Raw genomic sequence first — 15353 nt, 5'->3', positions numbered from 1 at the left:
AAGTAATTCAAATAAATTAGAGCAAAGTCTGCCCTCTGCTGCACTCCAGTGGTTTCCACCCTGTCAGGCTTTTAAGTTGAAAAAGCTCAGCATTAACAAATCAATCATGAGTCATTAAAAATTTTTTTTTCAATGCTGAAAAACAATCTTAGTGCTAAAAACAATATTAGTGCCTAGATAATAGATTAAGGCAATTACATTATTATTATTTTAGGACACTGTAAATTTTTAGTACTGATGTATTTTTGTTACCAAATGGCATTTATAAAATAATAATGATGCTGAAATATATATGAATCATGTAAAGTATGTCATTCCAGGGAGCCGACTAAGTTGGCCATTGGTAGTTTGGAAATTCTTCCTTGTTTTGTTTAAACAAGGGCCCAAACAATTAGATTTTAACTAACAAAAGAAGTTCCTATTTGGTGTCTCATGAAAACCCAGCTTTTGTTTTATTTGGTGTTTGGCCAGTGACTCCCATCCCGATTCAATACTATGGCTTAGGTTTTGCCTACCCTGACCCTCAATACAAGACTCTTTTTTTCTTCCGACCTCTGATGAGACCAAACTTGTACTTAGATCTTGGATCTTGATTTTTACAAAGAGGTATCCCTCCCCCCAAGCCTGAATTGGTTGAAATACCCTCCCTTAGCCCATCTTGTTTTCTAGGAACTAAAGGACAGATATTGAAGTAATAAAAGCTGTTTTGGCAAATCTCTTTTCGTTTCCCTCTTATCTTGACAATGACCGTGCTTTGCTTGTTTAACACCATCTAGATAATAGCCCATCTTGACACAGTTACAAAAGGTTGGTTTCCCCCCACTGTAAGATCCAGGCAATGACGATCTGGGGCGTTGGAAAAGGAATTCTTAGCCAAAGCTGCAGAAAAAGACAATGTACAAAATCATCCAACTCTGTTGGTTAAAATATTTTTTTTTTTAAATTCAAGTTGAGATCACTAAAAATCTGCTCTCAGAGAAAACATTCAGTTGCCCTGCAAGTAGATCATAAATTCAAGCTTTTCCTTTGTAGGGGGAAAGGATTTTTTGTAAATGATTGTCAACACACGTGTCCGGCAGGGGTGTGTTTGTGTGAAAGCATCGATACCTCTGACATCACAGAGTCGACCCAGCTGCATGTTCTGTAGCGTATTGAAGTCAGCTGTGCATCTTCGGACAGGCTGGGCATAGCCTGCAAGGAAACAAGGGGTCAAAATCCAGAAAGAGCAAGAAAGAGAGAGACAAAACAGTACTGGGAAACTTCCAGCGCCACCACCCACAAGTCCAGGAAAGAACTGCTTCACTGTTTGCAAAGACAATCTAACGCTAAGAACACTTGGAGGTGCTGAGCAAGGGTGAAGAGGCTGCCAGAGGAGGTGTGACGCCAAACACTGCAACTGAGAGGGTTCTTCTCATTCACTGTTCAATCCCAGAGCGCTGGAAATTTTCTGACATTCAACATGGGTATTCCGAACAACGTGGAAAAGAAAATGATGTTCAGGGGTAAAAAACAAAGACCAGTCCAAACCACTGCTTTGCCTTTTGACCTTGGGCTTCCTGATTGGCGTCCTGAAGATGCCGCAGAACCATTCCATAAAGGGACACAGAGATTGCAGAGAAACCCCTAAAATACGCAGGTCGGGAGTATGTGTACATTTTCTACATGCCAGGGACACGTGCCTCTTCCACACAGGCAAAAAGAATTTTATTGTGGTCAGTGTACTGCTTTATCCTCACTATAAAAAGCCTGTTTGCTTTTCTGCCTGCTGGAAGACAGAGCAGAAGGAATCACTGCTTTTCTTATCCAAAAATTCTCCATAAAATAAACAGGGGCAGCAATGTTTGCTGCCGATATTCGGGGTTGGGGGGGGGTCTAGAGAGATTAAAGCATTCGCTCAGAAAGCAGCAGCAAACAAGCAGGTATAATTGCTTATACAAAACCCAACGACTTGGAGGTGCAACGTTTTTTTTTTTTTTCAAATAATAAAAATTGCTCTTCACATTTTGAAAAGATGCTTTCATGCCTCCTTGTGGCTAGCGAGCCCAAACACAGGTTTCGAGTTAAACTGCTTATAGACAAAGTGATTATAAGTGCTGCATCTTCGCAATGTGACACAGATTTCTTTTTCAGCATAAGGAAAACTATAGCAATGCAGGCAATGCGGCCTCAGATCAAATGAACTCTGATAATTGGCTCTTTGCTTTGATGTCAGTGTTTAAACACCAGACACCGGCTTCACATGAAACGAGTTGACAGTTCATCTAAAAGTCCCTCTTGTGCTTGATGCGGCTGAACTTAAGGAACCAGAAGCAGAAGGACACAGGGGCGATTCAGGTTATTTCTGAAAATTTCTTAATTCTAATATAATTTGAGGAACCAGTCCCCATATGAAAGTTAATATCATGGTGACAAACAATACCTTCCCGCGTGGCTGCAAGGTTTTTAACTCTTGGGGTTTTTGCACACAGTTTAATTCTATTTTAGGAAGATGGATTGTGAATAACATAACAAGACTACCAGAGGCAATGAAAATGCCTAAAGAAGAAAGTATGATTAAGAGAAGTACCCGAGAGCTCTCCATGAATGATTTCCTTTCAAATGTAAAGATAAAAGGCAGCTCATTCAGAGATGTCCAATTTAAAACACAAAGGATGTCTGATCACTTTGTTGCCTCACCGGCAGCCTTGCTTGAGGAAGTCTGTGTTTCAATCAAGTGCTTGGGGTCAGTTTCTAACAAATTCCCCGGGACCTCTGTGAACACTGATCAAGAATGCACATCAAGTGTCTACGGGAGGCACTTTATGATCGAATGGGTCACTCAGTGACCCTTATAAATACACCCATTTTAAAGAATTGTATGTCAACAATCTCAGGATACTGTAACAGAGGAACATGTAAAGTAACATACAGGAAAGCATTTTGTATACTGTAAAGTGCTCTGTATATATACATACATAAACATATATATATTTATAAATATATAAAGGCAGTATTTCACTGTTATGAGGTATGTGCAATTTCAAAGCTCAGAACAATAATATCGGTAATGATCACAGCACATTTCACAATGAGAAACAGATTTTTCTACACAGTCTAGATACAATACAATTCATGTGCTATCCGCAGGGTCCAACTTTGGGTGGGAGGTCAGTTATTTTATTTTTTTTATAAGTAATTCTCGTTTAATGTTTTTGAAAAGTCATGTTAAAAAATGGTAAAAAGATACAGATGAATTCAGTTTAACATCCTATTTAGTATCATATTTGAATTGTATATTTATATGGACAGTATAAATATTATTATCGACATTTTCCATGATAATCATTTGAAACATAGTACATACTTTGCACATATTAAGTCAACATACCCACACACCAATGCTCAATAGCCACATATGCCTTGTGTCCGCTATATTAAGCAAAGCTGGTCTAGGAATCTACTACAAGACAGTCTTTTGAAAAAATGGCATTCATATTACTTTAAACCTATTAGAAGTGTAGGAAGCAGTCCTTATCCTAGACCTACTGGATTAGAATATTCATTTTAACGGAACCTCAGTTGATTATATGAATATTTAAGTTTAAAAACCATTCCTCTAGAATTGATATGGATCCTTCTAGCTACCCAAACTTTTAGAAGTTGGGTATTATTGCTACTCTATATTTAGCATAGTTTCCATAGCACCTTTATTAAGTATTATTCCATAACATTGGAGGTCAGTTATTTTTAAGTCAGATTCATTTTTCTGTCTTCTATTCTTCTGTCTTGTATGTGTTGACACCTCAGTGAAAAGCTTCATCGATGCTAAAAGTGTATATTAAAGGTAATAGTGACTTAACCTAGAACTGATCAAATAGAAGTGGTTTGGACAGTTCAGCAGTCACACCTCGTGGCAATGAGATGTCCCACTTTGGAATATAATTGAGAAAGACCAGACCTCAAAGGTCAGGAGAGAAACACTGGAGGTGGGGGACTGGGGATTTTGAGAGACCATTTGCTTCATCCCTCTCCTGTTGTTGAAAAGCACACAGGGACAGGTGCCTTGGCTAAGATCACACAGAACTGCAAACTAGTATATCCCGCACATACGACCCAACTAGCGCTTGTGATAAATGTGGTTACAGAGAGTAAGTAGACGACATGGACCACATGCACAGGGGACAAAGTACCTTTGTCTTCTTCTCTACTTTGCCCTTTAATTATTGTGGTAGGCAGAGTAAAGGCCCTGCATGTCTACTCCTGGGAGGAAGATGTGAGGTTCCAGGGTAAAGGAAAGGCAAAGTGGTCGTGAGAATCAAGGTCGCTCTCAGCCAACTCTCAAGATTATCATGCCTTACTTAGCTGGAGCACAGCGGGTAAGGCGTTGGCCTTGCACGAGGCTGACCCAGGTTCGTCCCTCTTGGAGAGCCTGGCAAGCTACCGAGAGTATCCTGCCCGCACGGCAGAGCCTGGCAAGCTCCCCGTGGCATATTCGATATGCTAAAAACAGTATCAACAAGTCTTACAATGGAGATGTTACTGGTGCCCTCTCGAGCAAATCAATGAGCAACGGGATGACAGTGCTACAGTGATGTTTGACTAAACAATGTTATCACCAGAGTCCTGAAGAGCAGAAGAGGGAAGTGATGGGCTGGGAGAAAATGGCTTAAAAGGCTAAAGGCACACACTTTTGCACATGGGAGCCCTGAGTTGGATCCGTGCACCACAAGATGTTCCTCTAAGCATTGCAGGGTAAGTCCCGATCCCCTATCAAGATAAGAAGCGGCAGGTCAGAGAGTGGAGTTCAATTCAGCAGAACCTCATCACAGTGCCGGGGACATTTTAAAGTCCAACTCTGGAGCTTTTTCCAAGCTGATAGGCCTCGGCCACCAGGGGGTGAGCCTGCCCCCCCACCCTGTGCCGTCCAATGAAGGAATGAATGAATTGCCTTAGGAAAGAATCTATTTTGGGGACCTAGGGAGTTAATACAGTGGGGAGGGTGTTTGCCTTGCATGCAGCTGGCTCAGGTTTGATCCCTGGCACCCCACGTGGTCCCCTGGGTACCATCAGGAGTGATCCCTGAGTGGAGAGCCAGGCATGATCTCTGAGCATTGTCCAGTGTATCCCCCACCAGGAAAAAAAAAATATTTTTAAGCTCCTATCCTTTTCTCTATCTTCTCATCTTTTCTCTATCTCTCCCTCCCTCCCTCTCTCTCTCACCCTCTCTTTTCCTCTCTCTTCCTCCTTCCCTCCCTCCCTCCCTCTCTCTCTCCCACTCTCTTTTCCTCTCTCTCTCTCTCTCTCTCCCTCCTTCCCTCCCTCCCTCCCTCCCTCCCGCCCTCCCTCCCTTCCTATCTCTCTCTCTTCTCCCTGTCTCCCTGCTCCTCCCCCCACCGCCCCCAACTCCTTTTGGTCCTCCAGTGACCCTCATTCATGCTCACTGGCTGTCACTTCATTCTGACCTTCCATCTAGCATGAGATTGACCTTTCCCAACCTTATCCCTCCATATAATACCAAAACTTGACTGCTGTGATCTCCTCCATCTCCATTTTGCCCTTCCTCTGCCTCTCCCCCCAAAACCCCTGCCAGTCCAGGGCTGCTCATGGTCCCATGCTCACGGTCCCAGCCAGCTCTCTCTGCTAGGCTTGCCTGCCCTGATGCCTGCCTTTTACCTGCGTGTTAGGGTCATCTCCGGCCTCTGGACCTGCTTCCTGCCTGTTTAATCCTGCGGGCGGCTGGGGAAGCCCAAGTTCCCAGGATGAGAGATGAGGGATAGCAAGAGAGAGAGACTGCTTGGAGAGAAAGTTCCAGCTTGCCGAAACCCGAGCTCCTTTCGTTTTGCTTTTGTTGTTGTTTGTTGTTTTTTTGTTTTTTTGCTTTTTGGGTCACACCTAGCAATGCACAGGGGTCACTCCTGGCTCATGCACTCAGGAATCACCCCTGGCAGTGCTCAGGGGACCATATGGGATGCTGGGATTTGAACCCGGGTCAGCCGCGTGCAAGGCAAACGCCCTACCCGCTGTGCTATCACTTCAGCCCCTCGTTTTGCTTTTGTTCTGGTGCAGTTGAGGGTTGCTTACTGAGAGACCTTAAAGAATTTTATGTCAAAAATTATTCCATGACAAGATGAGATCACATGATGATTCAAATATTTGTTGATTTTTTTTTGAAAGCTATTCAAACCAAACTGACCCGAAGAACTCTGGGTGTTTAAGTCTTCCTTTCAATAGGCTGAGGCCTTTCCCTTTATCTTATGTCAGTGGTAACATAGCGGTGCAGGGAACTGAAATCCAGTGGGAAGTATCTAAACCTTTCGAGGGGTCTGGCAGGTCAAAATGCTTCTCTAGCTCAAGCTAGAATGATGCTAGCATGAGCTTGACCTTTTCTAATCTTAACCTTCCATATAATACAGAAGCATCACTGGCATTTCAGGCTCCACATACAGCAAAAGAATCACTACCACTGAATACTGACTTAAATTTTGACTTTGAATTAAAGAAAAAAATAAAATTAAAAATTTTTAAATAAAAATAAAATTTAAATTATTTTGAATTAAATTAAAAATTAAAGAATATAGTTATATGGAAAATGCTTTAAAATATGTAATAATACATATAATATATTATACACAGTAATATATATCATTGTATCACTGTATCACTGTATCACTGTCATCCCATTGTTCATCGATTTACTGGAGCGGGCACCAATAATGTCTCTATTCCTCCCAGCCCTGAAATTTTAGCAGCTTCTCCTTACTCATATTTCTCAACCATTGGAGGCTCCTTCAGGGTCAGGGGAATGAAACCTATTGTTACTGTTTTGGGCATATCCAATATGCCACAGGGAGCCTGCCAGGCTCTGCCGTGCAGGAGGGATACTCTCGGTAGCTTGCTGGGCTCTCCGAGAGGTACATATGTGTGTGTGTGTGTGTGTGTGTGTGTATATATATGTGTGTGTGTGTGTGTATATATGTATATGTATACATATATATACACATATATATATCTATTACTCTCTATGATTTGTTGCCTACTGTCTGAATTCCATCAAATATACTGTGGTAATTATGGAAAATGGGTAGAAAGTGTTTTATAATGTGTCCTGCAGCGCGGTCCAGAAAGTGGCTGGAAGTGTGGCGGCAGTTGGGTAGTGGAGGTCGGCTGCCGGGGCTGGGTCCCTTGGGACAGGTGCCCCCTAGAACAAATCAATGAGCAACAGGATGACGGTGATACAGAATAAAATTTTAAACTATAGAAATGTATTGTTTAGGTGAACAGTGATAAGAAGTTCATTATTGGTATTTGAAAACAAATTAATTACCTTTAGTGTTTTCCAATTGTAGTCTCTGACATGGCAAATATAGGTCAATACAGGTAGATGTGATTGTTCATCATAATAAGCATAGCTTGAGAATGGCTAAACCACCATTTTAATATTTTTATGATAATGAAGCAGATGACAGAGTGTAGCTTTATTTTAGGATAAGCAAGATTATTTTTTAGAGTGCAGCATAAATATTATTACATTTAACAAAAAGTCCACAAGCTGTTGTCACTTGACAATCAGCTCACATTTATTTCTTTACTTTAGATAACACCAGGTAGCTCAAGGCCAGGTGTATCATAGCACTTGGGGGAGAGAGAGGGTCTATTCCAAACTCATGAAAGAATGTTGATGTGGATTACTAAATAAATGCAACATAGATGAGTGCAAATCTTTTTTCCTTTTCTTTGGGACTATATGGAAATTTGAAAGTTTAAAGTGTATTTGGGGGGCTGGAGCAATAGCACAGTAGGTAAGGTGTTTGCGTTGCAAGCGGCCAACCCGGGTTCAAGTCCCAGCATCCCATATGGTCCCCCGAGCACTGCCAGGAGTAATTCCTGAATGCATGAGCCAGGAGTAATCCCTGTGCATCGCTGGGTGTGACCCAAGGAAAAAAAAGTGTATTTGGTACTATATGGAAATTTGAATATCTATCTAAGGTGTATTTGGGACTATATGGAAATTTGAACGTTTAAAGTGTATTTTGTTCTCAATCCTGAATACCTGGGATAAAGATTTGGGGACATATCTGGGAAATGCTGTCTGGGAGATCTTGGCATTACATCCACGCTGCGGATCTGTTGTGGCAGTACCATAGGTAAACCATGGATTTCCTGGTACTTGCCAAAATCCATGTTGAATGAACAGCGAAGGAAGAAATAGAATTGATCTCTCTGAATTATCAACTCAAAAATGATAAAGCCAAAATATGGCAATGCATTTGAAAGTAGGGGAAAACGTGATTTCAGATACTTTGTGGGACTGGGGGATTGGGGCCGTCTCTGGCAGTGCCAGGGACTGGACCCAGGCCTCCAGCAGGCACTCCACATGTCCACTCGTTTGAGCTCTCTCCAGCCCAGCCAGAAGACTGTTGTCTGAGTACCTGACCCCAGCCCCTGTTCCGAAGGGAGGTCAGCGTGTGTGACAGAGGGAGTGGAGTTAGGAAGCCACGAGCATTGGGGTTTTACCTCAGTTCAGTGGTCAACTGTGCACAAAAGTAAGTTTTTCTGCACTTTCGCTTTGGTAATAGTAAGGGAGAGGTCACGGGATGTAAGTGGCAAGTGCTTGCCTTCTACCTATGAAGCTCATTCTGGGTTCAGTCCCCCCTACCACATGCCCCCCCATGCCACTGTGGCCCCCACAATGTTTAGGGACAGTCCAGGGGCCGGAGAGATAGCACAGTGGGTAGGGAGCTTGCCTTGTACACAGTCGACCCGGGTTCAATCCCCAGCATCCCATGTGATCCCCTGAGCACAACCAGAGGAGTGATCCTTGAGTGCAGAGCCAGGAGTGATCCCTGAACATAGCCAGGCATGGCCAAAGAACAAACGAACAGACGACAAACAGTCCATAGAGAAAAGAGAACATCCCACCTCCATTGATTTTGAAGGGGTGAGAAGTGTGAGTGAGAAAACTCGTTACTAGGGTTTAATGGGCTGGCAGTGGCCTCAGAGCCCCCATACTTGGCCCATCTCATTTAATGCCAATATATTTTTAAATGCCACTGAGTTTAAGTGTAGCACCCAATAATGTACTGCAATAAAGGAGCACAGGGGTTAAATTAAAAGTGGAGGAAATAACTTGGTCAAAGAAACTAGCAGCAGAATTGGTTGGTAGGTCTTATTTAGAACTGATTTTTCTACAGGAATTGGGATTCTTTGTTACAGTTATTTGACTGATAGATTTTGCTTAAAATAGACCCTAGAATCCTATTCCTGCTAGGAGCCATAATAGATTATCTTGTTATAATTATATTTCATTAATAAAAGTGATAAAAACAGGCAATATCCAATTGAGAGATCGGCTTATATAATCTGAAAGAGATGACTTTCTTTGCATCATATAATAAAATTAGAGCAGATTGGGTTTTTGAGCAATTAATCTCCGGTATCCTATCTCTCCAGTTGGTTAAAAATAGCTACTTAAAAAAAATCCATGAATACTATCCCAAATAAATAACCCGTCAGTCACATTTTATAAGTAAATTCTCCTCTCTGAGAGGTGACTCTGTACTGTCTCAAAGTTCATATTATTAAATCATATATTAAAAATACACGATGAATATTTTGTGGCCAAGATATTTCTGATGGGGCTGGGGAGATCATACCTGCTCGCACACAGCTCACCCAGGTTCGATCCACAGAGCCCTGTATGTTTCTCCTGAGCCTGCCAGAAGGGACCACTGAGCACAGAGCCCTGAGCACTGCCAGGTGTTGCCAAAGGAAAAAAATTCTGTGATCATGGGTTTGGAGAATACAGTTATTTCTGTTTGCAAAACTACATAAAACAGTCATATACCTACAACTGCAACAACTGCAATGCATTATTCAGTTACTTGCTACCAAACTTTGATTTTTTTTTTATTTTTGAGATTTCTAACTAGTGTAGCTCTAATCAGCCACCAGCCAATTAGTGATACAATAACTTGTAATTGTCTCTAGGATTAGTTCTGCACCAAAATTGATGGCAAATTTCCTATGAAGAGAGAAAAAGAGGGCCAGGTTGCAATTTGTATTTAATACCTACCTAACTTGTCTTATATACTTACCAACTGATTTTGATCATGGATTTTCTTTCAAATCTGGGAACTAGGATATATATATATATTATATATATATATATATAATATATATATATTCACCCAGGACTGGAACGATAGCACAGCGGGTAGTGCGTTTGCCTTGCACATGGCCAACCCAGGTTCGATTCCTCTGCTCCTCTTGGAGAGCCCAGCAAGCTACCAAGAGTATCCCGCCCACACAGCAGAGCCTGGCAAGCTCCCTGTGGCATATTTGATATGCCAAAAACAGTAACAACAAGTCTCACAATGGAGATGTTACTGGTGCCAGTTTGAGCAAATCGATGAGTGGGAAGACAGTGCTACAGTGATACATATATCTTCAACTACTTCTTTTTGTTTGTCTGTTTGGCTGGTTTTGGAGCCACGTTTGGCAGTGCTCAGGGCTTTCTCCTGACTCTGTGTTCAGGGATCACTCCCAGTGGGCTCAGAGGGCCATCGAAGGTGCTGGAGACTGAACCTAAGTTGGCCACATGCAAGGCAAACGCCCTGCCTGTTGTATTATTGCTCCAGCCCCTCATCTATTTCTTTGTTCATAATTAGGTAGGTTAGTAGCAATGTCAAAGGAGACAAAATATGTGCCAGGCCAAACGCTTCAGGTTTTCCTAGGGTAAGTGAGACAAGAAGAAAACGATTTGTTTTTGTTTTTATTTGGGTGCCACATATGGTGGTACCCAGGGTTTACTCCTAAGTCTGCACTCAGGGAATCATACTGGTTGGTGGGGAATGAACCCAGGATAGCCACAGGCAAGGCAAGTGACTAATCCCTTGTACTCTCTCCAGGCCCATAAATGTTGTTGGTGTTTGTTTTTGTTGGAGGGTAACACCCAACAGGACTTAGGCCTGCCTCTGTGCTCAGGGATCATTCCTAGTGCGGTTCAGGGAACTGTATGTAGTGTCAGGAATTGAACCCAGGTCAGCTGCATGCGTGCAAGGCAAGCTTCTTACTCCCAGAACTCTCTGACTGTGTGTGTTTGTTCATTTTTTTCAAGTGTTTGTTTTCAGCTGGGCTGGAGCAATAGCACAGCGGGTAGGGCGTAGGGCGTTTGCCTTGCACGCCCCTCTCGGAGAGTCCAGCAAGCTACTGAGAGTATCTCGACCGCATGGCAGAGCCTGGCAAGCTACCTGTGGCGTATTCAATATGCCAAAAACAGTAACAAGTCTCACAATGGAGACGTTACTGGTTCCCACTAGAGCAAATAGATGAGCAATGGGATGACAGTGATACAGTAATTTTTAAATAAGGTTCTTAGGGTAGCCTATCTTGGTCTATATTCCTCTCCCTTAGCCTGATATCTTGCTTTGAATTAAATTTTAAAATGCTCAAATAGGATGGAATTAAAAAAGGAAGGTGTGAGTTTGAGAATTATGTCTGTGTAGGTGATAATAGTTTAAAGAACATTACACTATCACTTATTGTAATGTCCACAAATAACTTTATAAATCTAAAGCAACCCATATGGAAATACATATAATTTGATCAAAGTTCATAATTATTCTCTTGCAAAAATGTGTAATTGAACTTTAAGAGATTGTTCTGTCTTGGAAAATGCATGAAAACAGAAACTGGAGTGATAGTACAATGGGGAGGGCACTTGCTTTGCATGTGTCAAACTCAGGTTTGATTCCCGGTATCCCAAATGGTTCCAGGAGTGATCCCTGAGTACAGACCCAAGAGTAAACCTTGTGTACCTCTGGGTGTGACCCAAGAAACAAAATAAAACAAAAAAATCCCTGAATACATGAAAGCCACTTTTCTTTAAAATGTCTTGTAGGGGCCAGGGAGAGGCTGAAGCATGTCTTTGCATGCAGAAACCCCACATCAATCCCCTGAGACCCCCAATTCTGCATGGTCCCCAGAGTAAGAAAGGTGTGCCTTCCAAGAAAATAAAATAAAATATTATGGGTCAAGGATATGACCATGTGAGGGAAGGGAGTTGCGGGCTGAATGAGGGCTAGAGACTGAGCACAGCGGCCACTCAACACCTTTATTGAAAACCACAACAGCTAATTAGAGAGAGAAAACAGAAGGGAATGCCTTGCCACAGTGGCAGGGTGGGGTGGGGGGGAGATGGGATTGGGGAGGGTGGGAGGGACACTGGGTTTACTGGTGGTGGAGAATGGGCACTGGTGAAGGGATGGGTTCCCAAACTTTGTATGAGGGAAGTATAAGCACAAAAGTGTATAAAACTGTAACTGTACCCTCACGGTGATTCTCTAATTAATAATAAATAAATTAAAAAAAAAAGGATATGACCAAAGTAGCCTACCACAGACCTTGAATGTGCAAGGCCCGAGTTTGACTTCAGCACTGTATGGACCCTTAAATGATCCTAGGTGTGACTCCTGTATCAATTTTTAAAAGTAATAAGAGCGGCCAGAACAACAGTACAGCATGTAGGGCATTTTCCTTGCATACGACGACTCGGTTAGATCCCCAGCACCCCATATAGTTCTCTGAGTATCACCCGGAGTAATTCCTGAGTGCAGAGACAGAAGCAACCTCTGAAGATCTTTTTTTTTTTTCTTTTTGGGTCACACCCAGCGATGCTCAGGGGTTACTCCTGGCTTTGCACTCAGGAATTACTCCTGGCGGTGCTTGGGGAACCATATGGGATGCCGGGGATCGAACCCGGGTCGTCCGCCTGCAAGGCGAACGCTCTACCCTCTGTGCTATCACTCTGGCCCCTCTCAAGATCATTTTGCTAAGTGTGACCAAAATACCAAAGGAAAAAAAAAAAGAAGAAAAGAACAAATAAGATGGCTTGTGTTATTAACAAATGTTACTGCAATAAGGAAGACTTACCGGTTTCCTATATATTTATTTAGACTACACAATCTAGAGTGCGCGCAATCTGGAAGAAAACTAGTTTATGAGCCATAAAATCATGCTCTCTTAATTCTAGTCACTGGTTGTTTTTCTCCTTATTTGCTATTCGGCAAGCTCTTTTGGAATTTTAAGATATTTTCTTTTGAAATCATTTGTCATTACCCCATTTGCTTTCCAAATTTTGCCCTCTTTGGTGCTTCCTTTCTATTGTGCTTCTCCATGGGGGAAATTACCTGGGACTTTGAATGATTGGAGGTGGGCAGAGAGGAAGAAGCAGCTCATAAGCAAACCATGTCTTTGCACCTGTCAACATTATAGAGAGAGGGGCGTCGCACTTGTACTTCTAGCCTTAAATGAAATTAAGAATAGTAAAATCATAATTTTCCACATAATATCAGGTCAGGTCCACAATTAGTTGCAGAAGCAAAAGGCTCTTGCACCTTATTCCAAAGATTCGAGTCAGTTAATTGGGGCTGCAATTAGCTTCCTCAGTTATAATCAATTACAAGTGCAATTTCTGCGTGTGAACTAATTTTGTGCGCAAAAGTAGACCTGTCAAAACAAAAGCCTAAGTCAGAATGAAGTCCAGAACTGTTTTACCTCACTTCATCCTGAGAAGGAGCCAATCTCTTCCGGGAGCCGCAAAAGGAATTGGGGTCTGGCAATGTAGCTCAGGGCTAGAGCACATGCCTTGTGTCTGTGAGACCCTTCCCTTGCAAGCACTCTTTTTCCTTAAAAAGATTAACGTAAGATTAGTCTCTGTAACTCACGTTATTTTCATAACTTTTGTACAAATACCTAAAGGCAAATACTTGAGAATCTAGGGAAATGTGCTTTACTTTATGACCATGAGTATTTTACTCATTTAAAGCATCTCATTTATATGAGAGATGCTTTAAATCTCATATAAATTTAAATTTATATGAGATTTAAATTTAATTTAAATTTTGATTTTTTATTAATTTTGATTTTTTTAAATTTTGATTTTTATATTACGACTTAAATATGTTAGGTTTCTATGCTACACGTAAGTTCACACACAGATAAAGTCACACCTAAGTACAAATCAGTGGTTAGTTAGAATTCTCTTACTGTCACTCACTTAACTGCGTTGCTCTATTTTGCAGGCCTGAACAAAGAAGTCCTGTGTGCCTCGGAGATAAAATGGATTTCACTGTTTGTCAAAACTCTACCACGTCAATCTGGGAAATCTGGCCTCACCCAGAGTATTTCACACACAAGTTGGATGAAAAGTCAAACAAAATGCAATAAGCTAGCAAACAAATCCCAAATATTTTGACAGCAGCTCATATTTTAAAAAGAACTTCCAATGCAAATTTCTGAAATTTCCAATGTCATTTTGGCATACCTATTTCACCACTGTGTTGCAGACAGCAGCTTTTAAGTTCCCCAATTCATAAATGTAATTAAATAATTACATTAGTGCTAATTAACATGAAACTGCAGATTATTTAAGCGCAAAAAACACTATTCAACTTCTTAATTATTCTTGTTCACACAGCATTTCCTTTTGCTCAGACGCCCTAGGTGCAAATAAAGCATCCCATCTGCTCGTAATTAGAACTAAATAATTTCAGAGAATGTAGCTTATCATTTTGACTGCACATTTGATTAAAAACAGTGTACAAGCAATATCCTGGCTTATTGGCGTAACAGCCACAACACACACAAGCCCATGTTATTCTATCATTAGAGAAGATCGAAAACATTATCTGTTATTTCAGGGGGAAAAAATACAACTTTTTAGTTCATTTCATACAGATGAAAGCGAATTACAGCAAATCACCTCTCCACTGAATACCAGCCCCCACATAATGACTTTATTTGCTTAATCCCCAAATTAAACGCCATTTCGAGCGAGGGCTCTGTGTTATTACTCTCATCATGTCGAGAACATTTTCCTGCCGAGACCAATTTGAATAAAACAAGGGGCCTTCCTTGAACTCAATCAAGGAACCATAATGTGGTGGGTAATAGAGGTTGCTGATAGATTTGCAGGCAAAAGTGTTATACCTAATGATGGGATATGGATAATGGTTCTCCTGGAGGTCCGGATGCGATTCCAGTTGGCTGCCAGATGCTAAAAATCAAGAAGAGCATTGATCAGTGACAGGGAGCTGTAGTGGATTCATCTAGTCAAACTTCAGCTGTTTTTCCACTGTACAGTTAAGCCAGGCATAAATTATATTAATTGATTTAATTACATACTTAAAACATCTTCCCCAATTAATTTAATTAGGTGGCTACAGGATGCAACTGGCAGGGGAAGATTAGAGGCAGCTCACTTAATTAACAGAATATGAATGAAAAAAAGAGAAAGCAAACATAAATGAAATTGTGAGCACTAATTAAAAGGCTGTCTGCAAACTTAAATACTTTCTGACAAAGTGGTGACAGCA

At 41.5% G+C, this 15353-nt stretch overlaps 1 protein-coding gene across 1 annotated transcript in view; it reads right to left on the bottom strand.

Moving 5' to 3' along the window:
- IQCH (IQ motif containing H) overlaps nucleotides 1-15353 on the bottom strand; it is a 135964-nt gene that overhangs the window by 87163 nt on the left and 33448 nt on the right. The window contains exons 4-5 of the mRNA XM_055124396.1: nucleotides 14968-15034; nucleotides 1108-1191 (exon numbers count right to left, since the gene is read on the bottom strand). Coding sequence (XP_054980371.1) covers nucleotides 1108-1191; nucleotides 14968-15034 — 151 coding nt within the window. The remainder of the gene's footprint in view (nucleotides 1-1107; nucleotides 1192-14967; nucleotides 15035-15353) is intronic.

This window comes from Sorex araneus, chromosome 2 (genome assembly GCF_027595985.1).
Source record: "Sorex araneus isolate mSorAra2 chromosome 2, mSorAra2.pri, whole genome shotgun sequence".
Classification (NCBI taxonomy): Eukaryota; Metazoa; Chordata; class Mammalia; order Eulipotyphla; family Soricidae; genus Sorex; species Sorex araneus.
This window is presented reverse-complemented; position numbering and strand designations above follow the sequence as displayed.